Source organism: Ranitomeya variabilis, chromosome 3 (genome assembly GCF_051348905.1).
Source record: "Ranitomeya variabilis isolate aRanVar5 chromosome 3, aRanVar5.hap1, whole genome shotgun sequence".
Classification (NCBI taxonomy): Eukaryota; Metazoa; Chordata; class Amphibia; order Anura; family Dendrobatidae; genus Ranitomeya; species Ranitomeya variabilis.
In genome coordinates, this window is record NC_135234.1 from 745,391,670 (window position 1) to 745,412,518 (window position 20,849).

At 41.7% G+C, this 20,849-nt stretch overlaps 1 protein-coding gene across 1 annotated transcript in view; it reads right to left on the reverse strand.

Moving 5' to 3' along the window:
* Positions 1-1,626: 1,626 nt before the first annotated feature.
* The window catches only part of LOC143817276 (melatonin receptor type 1B), a 185,085-nt gene continuing 165,862 nt past the window's right edge, over positions 1,627-20,849 (reverse strand). The window contains exon 2 of the mRNA XM_077298539.1: positions 1,627-4,692. Coding sequence (XP_077154654.1) covers positions 3,824-4,692 — 869 coding nt within the window. The 3' untranslated portion in view covers positions 1,627-3,823. The remainder of the gene's footprint in view (positions 4,693-20,849) is intronic.

Here is a 20,849-nt window from a genome sequence, read left to right on the forward strand (position 1 = left end):
TGGTATAGCGTAGGCCATTAGCAGATACTATCAGAGTTAGTATAAAAGCCGAGGCAGGGAATGCAGCAGCCATGTTAGGGTGATTTATGCTATTAAGGCGGCGTTAGAATTCACATTTCAGCCATATAGATAGGAAGAGGAAGCCCTAAGAGATTGGACAAATATTCCAAATAGAAATGTGTTGTACAGCAATGTGATAGTCTTCAAAAAAATAGAGAGATTAAATTGATATGGGGTGAGAGATATAAATGAAGTGCCAGGCTCAGTGTAACTGATCAGTGTACTAGTGTAGCTGGTATCATGAGCCATTAAGGCTTGTTCACGCGTTGTTGTTTTTTTCTGTAAAAAAAGAAGTTTTATTGTACTAGCAAAATGAATGAGATTTCTTATATCTCATGCATATGTTCCTTGTTTTTTCTAGTTGATTTGAAACAGTTTAAAATCTGCAGTATGTCAATTCTTTCAGGGTTTTTTGCAGCATTTTCACTCATTCAATTGAGAGAAAAATGCACACAAAAATGCTGCAAAAGTGAGCATTTTACACAGCATTTATCATGCAACGAGACATGATTTGGTGAAAAAATTTCTATTGCACATACATAACATGTGCACAGACAGTTAAACCTTTTAAACCTTTTTTACATAATTCTTAATGCACTAGAAGTCAGAAGCCGGGCAGCACAATGGTTTTTACAGAAAACGAAATCTGAAATCAGCGTCAGTCTGAGACGGTGTGTGCTTGCTTGTCACAAGTAATTGTACTGAGTTTTTGGACTTCTTGTGCAATAGTTTTAGTTAAACAGGGGGTATAAATTTGCCTCCACTGGACTCTGGAGTAGTTAGAACATGTTCAGTGCAGTGACAAATCACACTTCTCTATCTCGTGTCTGATGGACGAGTCTGAGTTTGGTTAATGCCAGGAGGACTTTACTTGCCTGATTGCATTATGCCCGCTGTACAGTTTGGGAGAGGAGGGATAATGCCATGGGCTTGTTTTTCAGGCGTCGACCTTGGTCCCTTAGTTCTAGTCAAGTGAAATCTTAAGGCTTCGGCACAAGACATTGTGGACAATTGTAGCTTCCATCTTTGTGGGAACAGTTTGGAAAAGGCCCTTTTCTGTCCCCCATGACTGTGCACACAGAAAGGAATATAGACGCAAGGTTGGGGGAGTTTGGTGGAAGAACGTGACTAGTCGCACAGAGCCTGGACCCCAACCCCATCAAACACCTCAACTAGAACAGAGTTTTAAGCCTGGGCTCTCCTCCAACATCACAGTCTGACCTCACTAATGCTCTTGTGAATGAAGGAGTAAAAATTCCCACATACGCCTCCAAAATCTCGTAGAAATAGACTCCATGTTAATGTCTAAGGACTTAGAATGGGATGTTAGAAAAGTTCCTGTAGGGAGAATGTGGAGGTGTCCCAATACTTTTGACCACGTAAGGTACATATGCAGCAAGCTCCCCCTAATGATGACTGTCAGTATCCTGTATTACTGGGGCTATGAAAGGTCAAGCCCTTTTCTAGTGATTCTTATACAACCAGGTAATATAAGCAAAGTGCACTGTAAATATTGAGACACATAGGTTTCCATTAGAACTGCATACACAAACGATAGGACATTGTTAATTAAATTTATTTTAGATGCCATGAAAAAACAGTGCAAAAGTGTGCACACCATTTATATCTGAAACATTCTGTGACCACTTTTTGATAGGTAATAGGTCCTCATTAAGGCAACCAAGCTGGTTCAATGGCACTTACAGCCAGTGTTCCATGGGAAAAAATATGCAAATTATGTCTCCACCAGTAGGAAAAATCATAGAATGTTAGAGTTGGAAGGGACCTCCAGTGTCATTGTGTCCAACCCCCTGCTCAATACAGAATTCACTAAACCATTTCAGTCAGATGTTTGTCCAGCCTGTGTTTGAAGACTTCCATTGAAGGAGAACTCACCACCTCTCGTGGCAGCCTGTTCCAAGAGAATCTTTTCATATTAGAAGTGTATACAGCAGTTTTGTGATTCTTGCCCTTCATCAGAGACAACTCATCCAGTCAACCATTACCTTGCTCTGTACGTTTGTGGGGCAAGAATTCTGAAACAGCTGGCTATAGATAAGTAGATCTGGTAGAGATGGTTTTCTTCCTGCTGGAGGGGAGCTAATTTACATGACCAGTTTTAGCTATTTATGGTCCTGACTGTTTAAGATTATCTCAATCCTGGAGAAAAAAAAGCTGCTTAGCTCAGGCCACATAAAAGATGATGGCTCATTAGATGGTCATACATTGACTTACAGTGTAGCACCCTCCAATTGGTGACGCTGGTGAGAATTTGTTTGTGCTAAGGAGACTTAATTAAGGAGACTTAATAGCTGTTTTCAAATATCTGAAGGGCTGTCACAGTGTAGAGGGATCATCATTATTCTCATTTGCACATAGAAACACAAGAAGCAATGGAATGAAACTGAAAGGGAGAAGACACAGATTAGATATTAGAAAAAACTTTGATAGTGAGGATGATCAATGAGTGGAACACGCTGCCATGAGAGGTGGTGAGTTCTCCTTCAATGGAAGTCTTCAAACAGAGACTGGAAAGACATCTGACTGAGATGTTTTAGTGAATCCTGCGTTGATCAGGGGGTTGGACACGATGACCCTTTAGGTCCCTTCCAACTCTAACATTCTATGATTCTATGGTGCACTGCCCATAGGAATAAATACGCAATTTATCTCCTTAGGGACAGTCCCTGCAAAGCTACTGAAAGGTAATATTGTTCAGCCAATCAAACCCTGCTCTGAAGAGGCTCAAGTTTCCCAAAACAGATGTCTCTAGAAAGTTGTCTAGCTTGATTTATATCCCTAGTCTTGTTGCAATGCTTATTAATGGACATTGACAAACAGGATAGCGCTAGCAGTTAGATAGTCAAATAGTTTCCATTCTAGAAGAAAAAGCTAATTTGCATGTACTTCCCATGAAACATTGGATGAAAACCCTTCCCCCGAAAAACTGCATAAATTGACACGCAGATCTTTGAAATGTAAGTCCATGGACACATTATACCTTTTATCTGTTGCTGCATTTCCAAGTAATTAACATTTAATTCATGTGCAAATAAAGGATTAACTGCTGTGGACATGACAGCACTCTTCCTGAGCTCCTGCATCTTGAGGTTATTACACCACCTAGCTCCAGCCTCTTTATCTTGATTGACTGCTCACTGCCTGATATTCTTGCCTTACATCACACAGACAGTGAGCTATCAATCAAGCTATAGTGGCTGGTGCTGGACAGGTAAACAACCTGGGGAGGCAGCGGCTCCTAAAGTGCTCTGTTATGCCCAGAGCACTTAACGTCAATTTGCATATGACTTAAAATGCTATCTACTTGAGAATGCAGCAACAGATACAAGATCTAAAAGTGTCAATGGATTTACGTACATTTCAAAGACCTTTGTGCCCATATAAATGGTTAGGGGGTTGATCTTATGGACAGATTTCTTTTGAGAAATGTCAGTTCCATCCCAAAGTAAAGTCACAGTTTTAAAAGATAAGTCTTTGATATAAGGTACATCAGGAAAAGTGTCTAAGTAATTAAATTGAAAGAACTATGCCATACGCTTTCCCCGCAATAAATATATAATCAAGTCATCTCATCAGTTCATTTAAACAATACATTTATAGGATGTAAAAATAGCATTTTTTGAGGTTCTTTTTTCCTTTAGAGATAAAAAAAATATGCAGTAAAATAAATTCAATGTAAAACAAGTAAACACTGGCATGTGTATGTTCAATGGCTCTCGGTGATCGGTCCTTCACAGTGGAGTTAGACGGTATCAATTCTCATATGTTCATTGTTATTCAGGGCAGGAGACGGTTTGCTCTTTGGGCACTCGGTTCCTCCTCTGGAGAGTTCCTGAAAGAAAAGCCTTGGCGTCCACAGAGATACTAAAATCCTTTTATATTCTTTTCGAAAGTTTTGGTTCAAAAGCCCATAAATCACAGCATTAAGGCAACTGTTAAAGTAAGCCATGAAGTAGCTTAAGACGAACAGCCACTCGGGAATTTTGGGCGCCACCTTCTTAGGGTTGATGGCCACAGCTAAGCCGATGAGGTTCAGTGGAGCCCAACAAAAAGCGAAAATGACAAAAACTACAAACATTGTTAGAAAGTTCCTAAAGTCACTAGGTTTCATCCTTGGATTTGTCTCCGACTTGACTTTTCTTCTTACTTGAATGACCAAAATCCATATTCGGAGATAGCAAAATGTGACCACAGTGATGGGAACAATGAAATGGATGACCACCACAGTGATGGTGTATGACGTGCTTACAGTCTGAACAAAAGTACAGGAATAGATCCGAGGGTCGTACTCCAAAGAGCCGACAAAAAAGTTTGGGACTGTGGCCAGAACAGTAAGGACCCAGATTAGACATACATAAAATATTGTATTCCAAGTGCTGAAGACCTTGTCGTAGACGAAGCTGTGGCAGATGTAACAGTACCGGTTTATGGCAATCCCTGTGATGTTAAAGATGGATCCAATGACGCTTAGACCCATGACAAATCCACTCACTTTGCAGTGTATATCTCCAAGAACCCAACCATTCTTAAAAATAGCCACTAGGACTAGTGGATAGGGATAGAAGGCCACCACCAGGTCTGCAAAGGCCAAGCTGACTACAAAGGCATTACCTGCAAGAGAAGACATTGGGTTAGTCAACTGGAAAACAAAAAATCATCAACAGACTGCAATGCATATCACAACTACCAAGTGGCCACATTTAGGTGCCTAAACTTAATCATCATCATTAGGAGATGTCTACGGGGTCTCTATGTGAAAAATGTGGGGCATTTTCCTTCTTTCTAGTGGTATGTTTTTTTGTTTAAGCTCTCTGACATGTTTGTCTAAATCGGTAACTTTTCCTTACAGCTTTCTCTTCACCAATACATTAGAAGGGAAGATTCAGTTGCCCCTCCCCCTTCTTCCTTTGAAGCCAAAAGTGTATCTTGTTTTCTAATTAAAATATATGGGAGGACATTTTGTTTTCTTAAACACATACATTTTTTAATTAAAATAATTTTTGCTTTAGAATTTTGTTACAAATTTTGGACTGCTAATATTCTGCAGCCTCTATGCATTACTGTACATAGCAGACTACTGAATGCATTACTAGTGAATTTGTCGTAACCTTTGCCTTATGGCGGCATTTGTAACTCCTCTCTAATATTTTTTATTGCTTTCTTCTAAGCGCATTTATAACTATGTGAAAATTCAGCTTTGACGTGGCAATAAATCAACTTAGAAGAAAGGTCAGAAGAAGAGATGTATTTGATGGTAACTCATTCCGCAGTCTGCTATGTACTGTGGTACATAGAGGCTGTGGAAGCTAAAGAGACACCATATTGTAATGAAACTAAAGTAACAATTGTTTTTTAAGCTGAATAAATTTATTTTGACAATAAATATTCCTTCAAGGGTGTTTATATCCTTTCATGTTTAGTTGTACAATATTTTAGAAGGGGTCCAAAGAGATTCCAGAATATTTACAAAAAGTACAATACACAATGTGTTACAAGGTTTTAGATATTCACATGTATGAATGATCAACGGTCCTGTGAATATAAAGCGGACAATGCAAAAATGTGGTAATTCCATTTGGTAGCTCACACCACATTTGGGATCAAGGTTTTGTGCAACCTGGGAAAAGCTTCCTGCAGTGCTCAATGTCGCCCCCTGCTGAGATATTTCTTTGAACTGCCATGTTGAGTGAGGGAGGCAAGTGACAGGTCGCGGTGATATTTGGAGTGTGAGATTGCAGATATTTTCAAACATTGTCTATATTAAATTTTGACTGCATTATTTCTATATATTCTTTTAAAATGAAGGTACTTGGTGCACAAATTGGCCAATTAATGAGAGCCCATCAACCACATCAAGACAACCTTCCTTTGACGGGACCCTAAGCCTAATATTTATCCCACCTGCCTCTCCTTAGCTAAAGCCAACACATTTAAAGGGCAGGTACAGTTAACACAAGCCTTAGGCTGATAGGAGGAGACACTCGACCAAATATCGAGGCAATCGCCATCTCCAAATGTATGCTACAAAAAACTGACCAGCACTGCTGAAGAAAATAAAGCAAGTGTAAACCGACTGCAAGCTGCTGGGACTGCATCATACACAAGCAAAAAAATACAGTAGTACACACTAAAGCACTAATATGTGTGCAAACATTGAATATATGAAAGTTGGACTTCATTACCGCTATATAGAATATACTTATAAAATGAAGGCCCAAAAATTGGCCAATTCATGAGAGCTCATCAGCCACAACAAGGTGACCTTTATTTGTATATTATGCAGTCATAGTATCTTGCTTTATTCTGTTTCGATTTGCTGATTTGTCGAGTGTTTTGCTAGCTTGTCCCAATAATGTAACCTAATTTGTATTGTGAGAAGTTGGGGGTCATTAACTAAATCAGCGCTGGCGTCAATGTCCGAATACGGAGACAGTGACGCTAGAGTTGATTGGGCCCCGGCGTCATGTGTCACAACAACGCACGAGAGCTCCGGTGAGAGCGAGTGCCGACACCACGGGAATGGCGCCTGCACGGGAGGGGAATGTGGACTTTATTATTTTATGGGCGCCAAACATCAAGAATGGGTTGTCCTAGTAGTGGACAACCCCTTTAATCCTACAGAAATGGAAGGACCTGAAGTCTCCACCAATCCACCAACATGCCGGCGGAGAAGCTGTTTTATAGTTAGGAATGGGCTAAAATTCCTCCAAGCTGAGGTGCAGAAGGATTACTGGAATACTTTAGATGGGAGTTATTGCTGCACCACAGGAGTCACCCCAGACACCGAAAGCAAAGGTTCAGATATTTTTGACACTCACAAACATGTAGTATTAAATTATTTTCCTCAATGACAAAAAAAAAGACGAAATCTAATATTTTCGACCTATGTGTTTGATTTAGTTCTATGTTATTAAAGGTGAAATTTAGCGAAAACATGAACAATTCTGATGGGCTCAGAAATATTCAAGCCCCACTATCTACTATATAACTGTCCTATATAAACTGTCCTTCTGTCTGTCTTTCTTTCTGTCACGGATATTCATTGGTCGCGGCCTCTGACTGTCATGGAATCCAAGTCGCTGATTGGTCTCGGCAGCTGCCTGTCATGGCTGCCGCGACCAATCAGCGACGGGCACAGTCCGATTAGTCCCTCCTCTACTCCCCTGCAGTCACTGCCCGGCGCCCGCTCCATAATCCCCTTCCCCTCCAGTCACCGCTCACACAGGGTTAATGGCAGCGGTAACGGGCCGCGGTGTAACACACTCCATTACCGCTGCTATTAACCCTGTGTGTCCCCAACAATTTACTATTGACGCTGCCTATGCAGAATCAATAGTAAAAATATGTAATGTTCCAAATAATTAAAAAAAAAACCTGCTATACTCACCATCCACCGCCTTTCGCGCTCCTAGCGACGCTATGGTGACCGCTCCATGCAAGCGGCAGGTTCCGGTCCCAAGGATGGTATGCCAGAAGGACCTTCCATGACATCATGGTCATGTGACTGTGACGTGATCACAGGCCCTGTGAGAAGGACCTTCCATGACGTCGCTGTCACATGACCGTAACGTCATGGAAGGTCCTTCTGGCATACCATCCTGAGACCGGAAGCTGCCGCCTGCGGTCGTCACGGTCATGTGACCGCAATGTCATCACAGATCCTGCGCGCCTGCGCGAGAAGGACCTGCCATGACGTCACGGTCATGTGACCTCGACGTCATCACACCCTGGGACTGGAAGCTGACGCCTGCACCGCGCACAGGGTCAGGACTTCAACGGGCCTTCAGAGGGTGAGTATATGTTTATTTTTTATTTTAACTCTGTATACTACATGGCTCTGTGCTGTATACTCTGTTGCTGTGCAATATACTACGTGGCTGGGCAATATACTACATGGCTGGGCAATATACAACGTGACTAGGCAATATACTATGTGGCTGGCCAATATACTACGTGGCTGCGCAATATACTACGTCGCTGGGCAATATACTACGTGGCTGGGCAATATACTACGTGGCTGGGCAATATACTACGTGGCTGGGCAATATACTACGTGGCTGGGCAGTATACTACGTGGCTGGGCAATATACTACGTGACTGGGCAATATACTACGTCACTGGGCAATATACTACGTGACTGGGCAATACGCTACATCACTGGGCAATATACTGCGTGGGCGGCTGGGCAGTATACTACGTCACTGGGCAATATACTACGTCGCTGGGCAATATACTACGTCACTGGGCAATATACTACGTGGCTGGGCAATATACTACGTCACTGGGCAATATACTACGTGGCTGGGCAATATACTACGTCACTGGGCAATATACTACGTCACTGGGCAATATACTACGTGGCTGGGCAATATACTACGTCACTGGGCAATATACTACGTGGCTGGGCAATATACTACGTGGCTGGGCAATATACTACGTGGACATGCATATTCTAGAATACCCGATGCGTTGGAATCAAGCCACCATCTAGTATAACATAACCCCCATATCTGCATTATTAGTAACCAGTACTGCATGTATAATTCATTACGACAGGCTAGAAGCTGGGGGAGAACAACACCCGTGCAGGTTATTGATTCTACATAATGAGGGATTTATGAGAATATTGATTCCTTGTCAATAATACAATTCACTTAGGTTTATACATCATTTTTCCTCCTGCTCAGAATATTTCTCTGTGGGTTTGCTCACTGGTGAGTAGTCAGCTTATAACTCGGATGAGGGCTATGCGATGTTTGATAGCACTGGGCCCAATACTATACTATGGAGCAGTGCCGACTAGTGTTTTTTTCTCACGCCGAGTTGGCAAGAGAAAAAAAATTTCTTCATACTGCGATTGGCAGCATATATCGGACGGTGCACCCATACAAGACTATGGGTGCGTGCAAAACATCGGACTGCACTCCGATGTCATCTGAGTGCAGTCCCATATATGCTGACTCACACAATGGAGAAGATGGAGAAATTAAGTTCTCCATCTTCTCCATACCTGTAACCCAATTCTTAGCATGAAAGAGAATCGGATCGCAGAAAAATGACACTCGCAGCAGAGTTTGAGCTGAGTTCATGTGTATATAGCATCTGATTCTCTCATAGTGTGAGCGAGTCTTTTATTGCATAATTTTTCAGAAATTAACCCCTGCATGCATGGATTATCTTTTCTGAACACTCCATGATGTAAGTCAGGAGGATCGAGCTGGCACAGAAGCTTTGCCCAATGCGAACAGCTGTGAGAGCTTGACAGTGATTGACACATGGACTTCCACTTTAGTGGTCAGATGATAGTTTGCAGTGGTCTGGTTAACCTCTGAGATGCCATGGTAAATGGAAACAATGGCTTCTAAGGAAAAAGACAACTCCATTGCGTGGTCCTGATTACCATAGCATCTTGGGGACTAACAAAAGGTTCTAAAATCCATAAATAAATAAACGAAAAATCAATCCACGTCCTAATAACTTCCTAGGATAATTAATATGCTAAAACAATTCATGGGCACGGGAAAAAATGCAATTAAAAAAGTCGCCTCCCCCTCTTCAAAAATAAATGATTACCTTTTCAAAAAATAATAAACCATAACAAATAAAGATATATGGTGCTGTGGTACTGCAATACAATAAGTATAATAAATTTGACATATAATTTATTTTTCACATCTTAGTGAAGAATTGAGAGTCCTCAGTGGTTGATACCTTTTAATGGCTAACTGAAAATATGGTAACAAATTGCAAGCTTTTGAGACTACTCAGGTCCCTTCATCAGGCAAAGAATAACACAGAATCGGAGTAATCACATATTTATACACAACTGGACACAGAAATAATGTAATAGATAAGAGATTTGAAGTTACCTTTTAATACAGACATGAAATTACTACTAGTCTTGAAAGGAAACTTCAAAACGTAGAGAGACCGAAGAGTCTGGGAGTACAAACCCATGACAACCTTTGACAGTCTCAGTGCAGGAATGAATGTGTCACATGGATTTATGTCAATCCATGACAACCTTTGACAGTCTCAGTGCAGGAATGAATGTGTCACATGGATTTATGTCTTTCTACATCAACTAAGGAATGTGCTATTTAGACCTTGTGGGGGCATCACAACCATGGACCAGACCTCAATCACAGGACAATAAAACTTTCACACTCCTTATCTATGAACTGTTATAATATCTAAGGCTATAACTGTTTATTCTTCTCCCATACTGATAGTTCTGCTTCACATCACTTGTCTTATCTATTGCATTATTCCTGTGCCCCATTGTGCATAAATATGTGACTCTTCAGATTTTCTTTTAGTCTATGCCTGATGAAGAGACCTGTGTAGTCTCGAAAGCTTGCAATGTGTTACCATCTTTTCAGTTAGCCATTAAAAGGTATCAACCACTGAGGACTCTCAATTCTAAATGTTTTTCTATCTGCTATATAACACGGTACCAAGATAAATAACTTTCCTGTATTAAAATTAGTCAACAAATCGTATGAACCCTAAAACTGATGCAAGTTTTCCTTCAAAGATAAGAATATGTACATTTTTTTTTTTAAAGAAAACAAGCTTGTATTATGTGAAAACGTTGAAGCATAGAAATCAAAAACTACACATATTTGGTATCACAGTAATCGTATCAACCCACAGAATAAAGCTATTTCATAAATTGTATTAAACAGTGTAAAAAAAAAAAAATAAATAAAAACTACTTTTTTTTTATTCCCACTGCACATTAAAATGAACAGAAGTTAAATTGTGGCTTTAATAAATGTTGCATAAATCAATAATGTGAACAAACTTGAGAACATTTAATAAGCTTTGAGAAATTTCGTTATATATTTTATTACAGAAATCTGCTACTTTATTCATGTATTAGTCTCCATCCTGCCTTCTGAACGTATCACCCATTCAAAAAACTTTCAATTCTGGCTTAATCAAAATAAAATTGAATGCCAGCTCACTGAGGAATCATATTACAGCTGCCTAGTATAGTCTATAAAGAGGGGAGTGGGGAAGAGGAGAGGGGAGTGGGGATCAAAGTGAGAAGCAGAGGTAACGAGAGGGGCAGAGGCACAAACACCTGCTGCTGCTTTATAGTAAGCATTTTCTCTGGCCTCAGAGCTGGATTCATGGCTACACTGCTCAGTACTGCTGTATAATGGCCTTCAATTGGCTGCTACATCTGAGCATGTGCTGCTACATAAAGACAGGAGATCAGGAATCCCACATGTCTGTTTATGTTGTGTATATGAGACCTCGAAGCAGATATCTAGCTCAGAGATGAATGAAAATTATTGATAGAGCCTGCGGAGGGGAAAACGGATGAAAAATGCAGGAAACAAGTCATAATAGCTAGAAATAATGCTGTCTTTCATGTTACACTGCAGCTCACTGTTTATGTACAATCACAGTAGAACGGAATGGTAAAAATTATGTTTTGTCTTTTCCCTTCGATACTGGGAAGTCTCTAATGGCTGGGTGGGTAAATGTTCTAGCTATCTGCAACTGCAGCGCCCCCACACTGCTGCAGGGCCGAGGGGTACCCGGTACCGGGCCTCTGAGTCTCTGCTCTGGGGTTGTCACGGTGGCTAGACCCGGTCCGTGACCCTGCCGAGGGGCGCACAGTAGTAGATGTGAATGTTGATAGTGGTGGTGCGGTGCAGTAAATAACGAGGACACCAGGGTGCAGTCTATTTACCTCTTTACTGAAGATCTCTGGGTCCTCAGTCCGGAATCCAGATAACCAGGCTGCGCAAGTCCGGCCGGTCCAATGGCACCTCCAGAGTTCTCTTCGCAGGTGGAAATCTGTGCCTTCCTTCTAGCGCTATGTGTTGTGGTCCTTCCCTGCTGTGCTTACGGAAAGTCCCCACAACTGTTGTGTCTGTTTCTTAAGTTCCCTCACAACTTGATTAGATGATGTTCTGCTAATCCTCCGTCCCTCCCTGATGTTACGGTTAGGACGGCACCCGTATGACGGGTAGGCTCGGAGCTCTTCCGGGACCCTAGAGTCGCCCCTCTCCACAAGTTGCCCCCCAAGACTGCATAGGTGATTTAGATGAGACAGCCCGCCTATGACTGACTGTCCTGCCGTTGGTTTGAAGTATTGCCTGAAGCTGAATATTGTAATACTTCCTCGGCGTTCCGGCCGCCGGTTGTGCGCCTCAGTAGGATGTTGCCTCGTTCTTACAGCACGACTCCTACTGGTATCCTCCTTCTTGCTTTGATCTCGTTTCTCACTCAGCACAATCTATCTCGCTTCTTATCCTTCCTTGGGCACCGTCGCTATGCTGAGCAGGCACGGTCCCTTGACGTTCTCTCAAGTAGCCAGGCCTCTGTCAGGATCCCACCCCTGACAGGGACCCTACCGAATCTTCCCCCACAACACCCTCTGCCACAGGGTGTTGCCTGGTTCCAACCCAGTCAGCTTTCTCCCTAACTTCCTGCCTGACCCCCAGTTTTACCAGTATGTGAGGAGTGGCCTAATGAATAGAACCCTTAGCTCCCCCTGGAGGCCCGGCTGTGAAATGTATTGGTGTCTGTGATACCTGGTCAGATGAACTCCTTCAGTGCCATCAGACGTACCATAGCTCCCCTTAGTGGCGGAGCCACAGTACTGCAACGACCAGGACTCTGGGGCGCTGCACAACCACCACTAGAGGGAGCTCACTTGTATTTGTATACACTGAACTCAATAACAACACAATAAGTAGTAAGCTCCATCTAGTGGTGACTGCAGGTAGCTGTGTTATAATGCTGTACCAAGGCAGATGATGTCGAGCTTTGTATCAAAATCTCCGACTGCAGATTTTCCTTTAAATCTGTACCATTTATTTCCAATGCAATAGGATTAATCACCAACGCTGCCCATTATAAAAGTGCACCTTTGTCGGTAAAAAAATTGTAAACAAAGAATTGCAAAAATAATATTAAAATAACACTGACACACAATACGAACATAGGTAAAAACTTCTATAAATTTATAAATTTGATTGCTAGGGTTTAGCCCCTAACTATATTCAAAGCCAATCTGGATTTTACCAAAAGCATGAGAAACTATTCGCATATTTTTTAAAAAATTTTTGCATAGCAGTACCCAAATATCACCAGAAGGAGGTGACAGTGAGTAAATCAAGACTAGGAAGCTTATGGTAGTGCTGCAGCTGGACCACAAGTCTCAGCCAGTCATATAGAGATTTTCTGTCCATCAGTAGTATGACGTTATTTGTCTGTTCATTTCGGTTGTGCCATCGGCAATGTTTTCCCTTCGAGATGTCAGTAAAGTGGAAATTTTGGCATGAAAATCCTGTATTTATGCAAAATATATAAATCCGCACCCAAATGACTCCGGTCACTGATCTTGAATTACTCTACAAGCTGAACAAATCAATAATTCATACGAAACCATTAGAGTATGTGCCGAGTGATGACCCTGAAATGCAGATAGATGTCAGCGCTACTTGTTTACCGTGTCTCATATTTTCCTGAAGCGTGTCACTGCACTTCCGTGTCAAGTGCAAAGAAAAAAAAATCTCTTTACGTTACCTATATGGCAGATTAAACTAGTTTAATAGCTTTGAAAATATTTTTAATATCATTTGTGGGGAGGAGGTTGGGGGTGTTCAGACAACCCATTGCCTGATATCGTTTTAGGTCATAAAGAGTAAAAATACAGTTAATTAGGAGCCTTCAGGGTCAGATTAAAGCATATTTATTAATTCCAGTGACTTCAGAATAAGCTGTATGTGTTGTTATGACAGTCTTCAGTAAAGAAAGGGGCTTCAGACTGTCCCTGGAACTGGGATCCTATCTGTCCCATGGGTACTCTTGAAGGTAGAGAGGCCTGAGTCTCCGACTTTACTATCCTCCTGGTAAACCCTGATCTGTACCCTCAGGGATAGGGATAACAGAAAGCAACAAGCATGCAAACGCTCACCAAAGTTAGAGAGGTATTTAGAGAAGGATAGGAATGTACCAACCAAATGGGAATAGGACAATGAGGGAAGCATACACCCCAAAACAGCACCCAACAATCTCCAGTAGCAAGAACGATTTCCAATTCAGCACAGCTTCTGAAAGGAGCTAGGAAGAAAATCTTTCACTGGCAAGGCAGAGAGGGTCTTGACAGGTTTTATAGGGAGAGGTAATGACCAGATCAGAAGCAGCTGAAATGGAGCTGCAAGTTTCTGATCAGTCATTAACCTCTTCAGCACCAAAAGGAAACCAAATCCATTTAATATAGGACACAAACACACAGGAAAAATGGAAGATCTGCAAATCACAATACGTAGTGATCTACTCACCCCAGATCTCTCAGGAAGACAAGACCCACTCATGACATTATGTCTGCCTACAGACTATGCAGCATAACACTATTTCTGGCCATGGTGTAGTTAATATCCTGCATTTGTTTCATAAGTCTTCCCTTCTGTAGGCTCCAGTTTTTAGTTGTCTCTGAGCTGGTGGGTGCAGACCAACTGCTATGATGTCTGTCATGCAAAAAAAACACATATACATACGGGATTTCTGCTTGTCTGAATCTATGTAAATCATACTCAAAAGCAACAGCAGCAGCATGGAGGACATTATACATCAGTACTGAGCAGTGTAGCTGTAAATCCATCTCTGCAGTGAAATAAAACACTTATAAGGAAACAACAGCATTTTATGTTTCTGTACTTGATATTCAGACATCTTAGTGTACTGGCAACCTTGCTTGTTTTAATTTTAGCTGCTATTCGACAGTGATAGATGAGTTCAGAAGAAGTGGCTCATGAATAGAGAAAATGCAGATTTGTCTGATAAGACATATTACATATTCTTATACTCACATGTACTATTGATTTATACAAAATTTGTAGAAAAGACAGTGACCATTCAGGGATGATTTGTGGGTTCTGTGGCGATCTTTGTTAGGATTGTTATTACTTTCAAAGTCAAAGTATTGCTGCAGGAAAATTACTAATATGGCCATCTAATCTACCGCTGTGTGAGTGTAGAAATTGAACTGCTCTCTGCAACTTTGTGCTTGTCAGAAGTTATTATTAATATTTATTATTATAGCACCATTTATTCCATGGCGCTTCACATGTGAGGAGGGGTATACATAATAAAAACAAGTACAGTAATCTTAAATAGGGATGGGCGAACCCAAACTGTAAAGTTCTGGACCCGTACTGAACACATAGTGTTCGGTCACAAGGTCCCGAACACGGGTTTCCATGGGAAATCCATGTTATAGTTCGGGTCCAGGGCCTGTAGCATAAAATTATTAGTAAAAATTATATTTATACTGACCTGTCCAGCGACGCGTCCTCCAGTCCCGCTGTCTCCCGGACCCATCTGCTTACGGGGCCGCTCATTAGCTTCTGGTGGTATTCATTTCACTCGGCAGTCTGCGGCTTTTTCTGGCATTGTTTGTGCGGCACGAACACTGCCGGAAAAAGCCGAAGACTGTCGAGTGCAGTGAATACCGCCAGAAGCTAATGAGCGGCCCCGGAAGCAAATGCGGCTGGGAGACAGTGGGACAGGAGGACGTGTCGCTGGACAGGTCAGTATAATTATGTTTATTATTAATTTTTTGCTTTGTTTTACAGCCCCCCATCCCATATCTGTAAAGTCCAAGCTCGGGGTTCAGACGCAAGTTTGCATCATCTCCAGCCTCGAGCTTGAAGTTTACAAAAAAACTCGGGCGAACCTGATGATCTCGATCATTGGGGGGTTCGCCCAGCACTAATCTTAAACAATACAAGTCATGACTGGTACAGGAGGAGAGAGGACCCTACCCGCAAGGGCTCACAATCTACAAGGGATGGGTGAGGATACAGTGTAGGTGAGCGTAGAGCTGGTCGTTCAGCAGTTTGGTAGTTACTGCAGCTTTTAGGCTTGTCGGAAGAGGTGGGTCTTCAGGTTCCTTTTGAAGGTTTCCACAGTAGGCGAGAGTCTGATGTGTTGTGGTAGAGGGTTCCAGAGTAGGGGTGATGTGCGGGAGAAATCTTGTATACGATTGTGGGAAGAGGAGATAAGAGGGGAGTAGAGAAGGAGATCTTGTGAGGATCGGAGGTTGCGTGCAGGTAAGTACCGGGAGACGAGGTCACAGATGTATGGAGGAGACAGGTTGTGGATGGCTTTGTACGTCATGGTTAGGGTTTTGTACTGGAGTCTCTGGGTAATGGGGATCCAGTGAAGGGATTGACAGAGGGGAGAGGCCGGAGAATAGCGGGGGGACAGGTGGATTAGTCGGGCGAAAGAGTTTAGAATAGATTGGAGGGGTGCGAGAGTGTTAGAAGGGAGGCCACAGAGCAGGAGGTTACAGTAGTAAAGGCGGGATATGATGAGGGTGTGGACTAGTATTTTAGAAGTTACATCATAGTCCACTTAGCTTGATCTCCAGGCACATGCTAATTATCTCCTGACTTTTCAACTACTAGTATTTATTTCCTAGCTCAGTCCTGTGAATCCTTGTGCTATTGCACTCTAAACTCTACTATTACAGGTACTTTGGACCAGCCTCATCTCAACTATACTGTTGCTCTTCACCCCAATGTCTTTGCAAGCTAGCTACTTCATTATTATTCATATTTACTATTGCTGTGAGTAATCTCATCACTGCAAGCAATAACCATTTTACCTATTCATCACTGCAGTCCTGTGGATAACGTTTGTCTACAGCAATCATAAGACTTCCATTAACTATCTGTCTGCTAAAGTCATGCAAATCTGCTATTAACCATCTGTCTGCTGCAAACATGCGACTCTGCCATTAACCATTTGTCTATTGCAAGTATACAGCTCTGCCATTAACCATCTGCCTGCAACAAGTTCCTGATTGCATACATCTCTGTTATTAACCACTTTTTTGCTGCTTGTCTTCTGCAAATTCTCATCTGATTCTGATATATTTAGTGCTTCTTACTCTTTATTTCTGTGTATTTTCCTACAGGCACTGCTGCTCCATCACCTCCGTTCTGTGTTGCTCACCCTGACCTGTGACTTACATAATCCAATTCACCAAGCAAGTCTTTAACAAATAGTTGTTTGGCAAAGCTTGAGCCACTTGCTTCTAAACCAAAATTTGTGGAGTAGGAAAGGTCTGTATATAGACCTCCTGACGAAGCCACAGGCGTGGAGAAACGCGCGTCGAGGTGTACCAGTGCGGGACAGACTCTCAGACCAACATGACCACAGGTATTTAACCCACACTCTGTGCCCTCTTTTGCTTTCATGCATGATAGGGTCAGATTTAGGTCTAATAGATATTATAGGCTCTAGGGCTAGTGCAATATATGTGGAGCATAGGTGATAGCACATCATTGTAATTGGTGTCCTTTTGATATAATGGTAATTGGATTACTTCAGGCACCAATACCTCCAGATATCAATATATATCTTATGGGACACTGCACTAGGGCCCTTTAAATCTGGGGTTCTGTTCCCGTTACTTTTCAAATTTCTGCTGACACCCATCCATAGATGGTTTATTCCATCTGAAGTGTACTCTTTTTGTATTTATAATTAGTATATCTAATGTATTTTTGTATTGTAAATTTTTAAACTAATAAATGATTTATATTGGAAACTACTCCTCCAATTTGTCTCTCTATTGGTATATATATTGTTGTGGAGGCATATAAGTTTCGCCTCTTGTGTTGGCCTCTAAAATTGGTATATGAGGCGTTCTCTTTTGGTATATAAAGGTCTGCATATAGGTACAGTCACAGAAGGGCATGCTTTCCCAAATTTTAATGACAGTGGGAGGGACATGTATTGCAGCATCTACTCAGTAATTGTGCCTCTAATGAAACCCACCATGGTACCCCTTTCATGGCCCTCATAGAGTAGTATATCCCTAAAAATGTCTCCCTACACATAATATAATACCCCATAGTGAATTCTACCACACAAGATGTCCTCGTAGTACCCACTACTCGCACTGTATGATGCCCCCACAGTGACTCCTGACTATGATTTCCCCACAGTGCCTCCAACACAGTATAATGCTGCCACCATACCCTTCAATGCAGTTTATTGTTCTCCTACAGCATGATCATCCTACAGTAACATTTCCCTTATCACCCCCATTCCACAATATGAGAGTATGATGTTGCCACTCCCCATATACAATACTCCCTTAGCTCCCCCCCCCCAGTATAATGGTCCTACATGAATAGGTCTCTAAATGCTGGCTTAATGGAATCTGTCAGCAGGTTTTGCTATGGATTCTAAGAGCAGCATAATGTAGGGGCAGAAACTCTGATTCCAGGGATGTGTCACTTGCTCAGCAGATTGCTGTAGTTTGAATACAATCATTGTTTTATCAGGAGGAGATTATCAGTAGAGGAATAGGTGTTGTGTGCCAGGCAGACTAGCTAATCTGTGTCACTCCGCCCCCAGCACTGATTATATATACAGTGTACATAGCAAGCTGCCAATCAGTGGTGTGGGCGGGGTTATACACAGCTCAGCATTCACAGCACTGCTACATCCACAGAAGAGAAAACTGTGATTTTATCAAAACTCTACCAAGCAGTCCAGTAAGTGACACATCACTGGAATTAGGCTCTCTGCCCCCACATCATACTGCTCTCAGATTTCATAGCAAAACCTTTTGAAAGAATCCATTAAAATAACATCATAGTGGCACCGAGAATAATGTATGATAGTACGTTAAAAGGTTAGAATAAACAAACATAGAAAACAGTAATCTCCTAATGTGATTTAAAATTTTTATAATATTTAATGAAAATTTTAAAAAATCTAAAAAAGAAAAGGCAATAAAAACGTATGAAAATGCACTTATATAGTATAAAATACATTTGTAGCGCATACATACAGTAAAAACCAACAGCACTTTTCAAATATCTACATGACAGTAATAATACTTCAACTGTTCAAAGAAAAAGAATAAAATAAACTACAAAAACTGCAGAAAAATTGCTTTTTTCTATACAGTGCCTTGCAAAAGTATTCGGCCCCCTGGAACTTTTCAACATTTTCCCACATATCATGCTTCAAACATAAAGATACCAAATGTAAATTTTTGGTGAAGAATCAACAACAAGTGGAACACAATTGTGAAGTTGAACGAAATTTATTGGTTATTTAAAATTTTTATGGAAATTCAAAAACTGAAAAGTGTGGTGTGCAATATTATTCGGCCCCTTTAACTTAATACTTTGTTGCACCTTTTGCTGCCGTTACAGCTGCAAGTCGCTTGGGGTATGTCTCTATCAGTTTTGTACATCGAGAGACTGAAATTCTTGCCCATTCTTCCTTGGCAAACAGCTCGAGCTCAGTGAGGTTTGATGGAGATCGTTTGTGAACAGCAGTTTTCAGCTCTTTCCACAGATTCTCGATTGAAGTCTTGACATAATGGTATACGTGACTCGCATGAGTTTACATTAAACCTCCCAATTAACTCTTGATAACACACACCCCCAGCCCTTCAAACCCGATATAATAAACCTCCCCCCTGCCCCCCCCAAAAAAAAAAATCAATACAATCCCAACAGTGAAACATGGTGGTGGCAGCATCATGCTATGGGGGTGTTTTTCAGCTGCAGGGACAGGACGACTGGTTGTCATTGAAGGAAACATGAATGCGGCCAAGTACAGAGATATCCTGGATGAAAACCTTCCCCAGAGTGCTCGGGTCCTCAGACTTGGCTGAAGGTTCACCTTCCAACAAGACAATGACCCTAAGCACACAGCTAAAATAACAAAGGAGTGGCTTCAGAACAACTCTGTGACCATTCTTGACTGGCCCAGCCAGAGCCCTGACCTAACCCAATTGAGGATCTCTGGAGAGACCTGAAAATGGCTGTCCACCAATGTTCACCATCCAACCTGACAGAACTGGAGAGGATCTGCAAGGAAGAATGGCAGAGGATCCCCAAATCCAGGGGTGAAAAACTCGTTGCATCATTCCCAAGAAGACTCGTGGCTGTACTAGCTCAAAAAGGTGCTTCTACTCAATACTGAGCAAAGGGGCTGAATACTTATGACCATGTGATATTTCAGTTTTTCTTTTTTATTAAATTTGCAAAAATTACTACATTTCTGTTTTTTTAGTGAAGATGGGGTGCAGAGTGCACATTAATGAGAAAACAAATGAACTTTTTTGAATTTACCAAATGGCTGCAATGAAACAGAGTGAAAAATTTAAATACATAGTAACATAGTTAGTAAGGCCGAAAAAAGACATTTGTCCATCCAGTTCAGCCTATATTCCATCATAATAAATCCCCAGATCTACGTCCTTCTACAGAACCTAATAATTGTATGATACAATATTGTTCTGCTCCAGGAAGACATCCAGGCCTCTCTTGAACCCCTCGACTGAGTTCGCCATCACCACCTCCTCAGGCAAGCAATTCCAGATTCTCACTGCCCTAACAGTAAAGAATCCTCTTCTATGTTGGTGGAAAAACCTTCTCTCCTCCAGACGCAAAGAATGCCCCCTTGTGCCCGTCACCTTCCTTGGTATAAACAGATCCTCAGCGAGATATTTGTATTGTCCCCTTATATACTTATACATGGTTATTAGATCGCCCCTCAGTCGTCTTTTTTCTAGACTAAATAATCCTAATTTCGCTAATCTATCTGGGTATTGTAGTTCTCCCATCCCCTTTATTAATTTTGTTGCCCTCCTTTGTACTCTCTCTAGTTCCATTATATCCTTCCTGAGCACCGGTGCCCAAAACTGGACACAGTACTCCATGTGCGGTCTAACTAGGGATTTGTACAGAGGCAGTATAATGCTC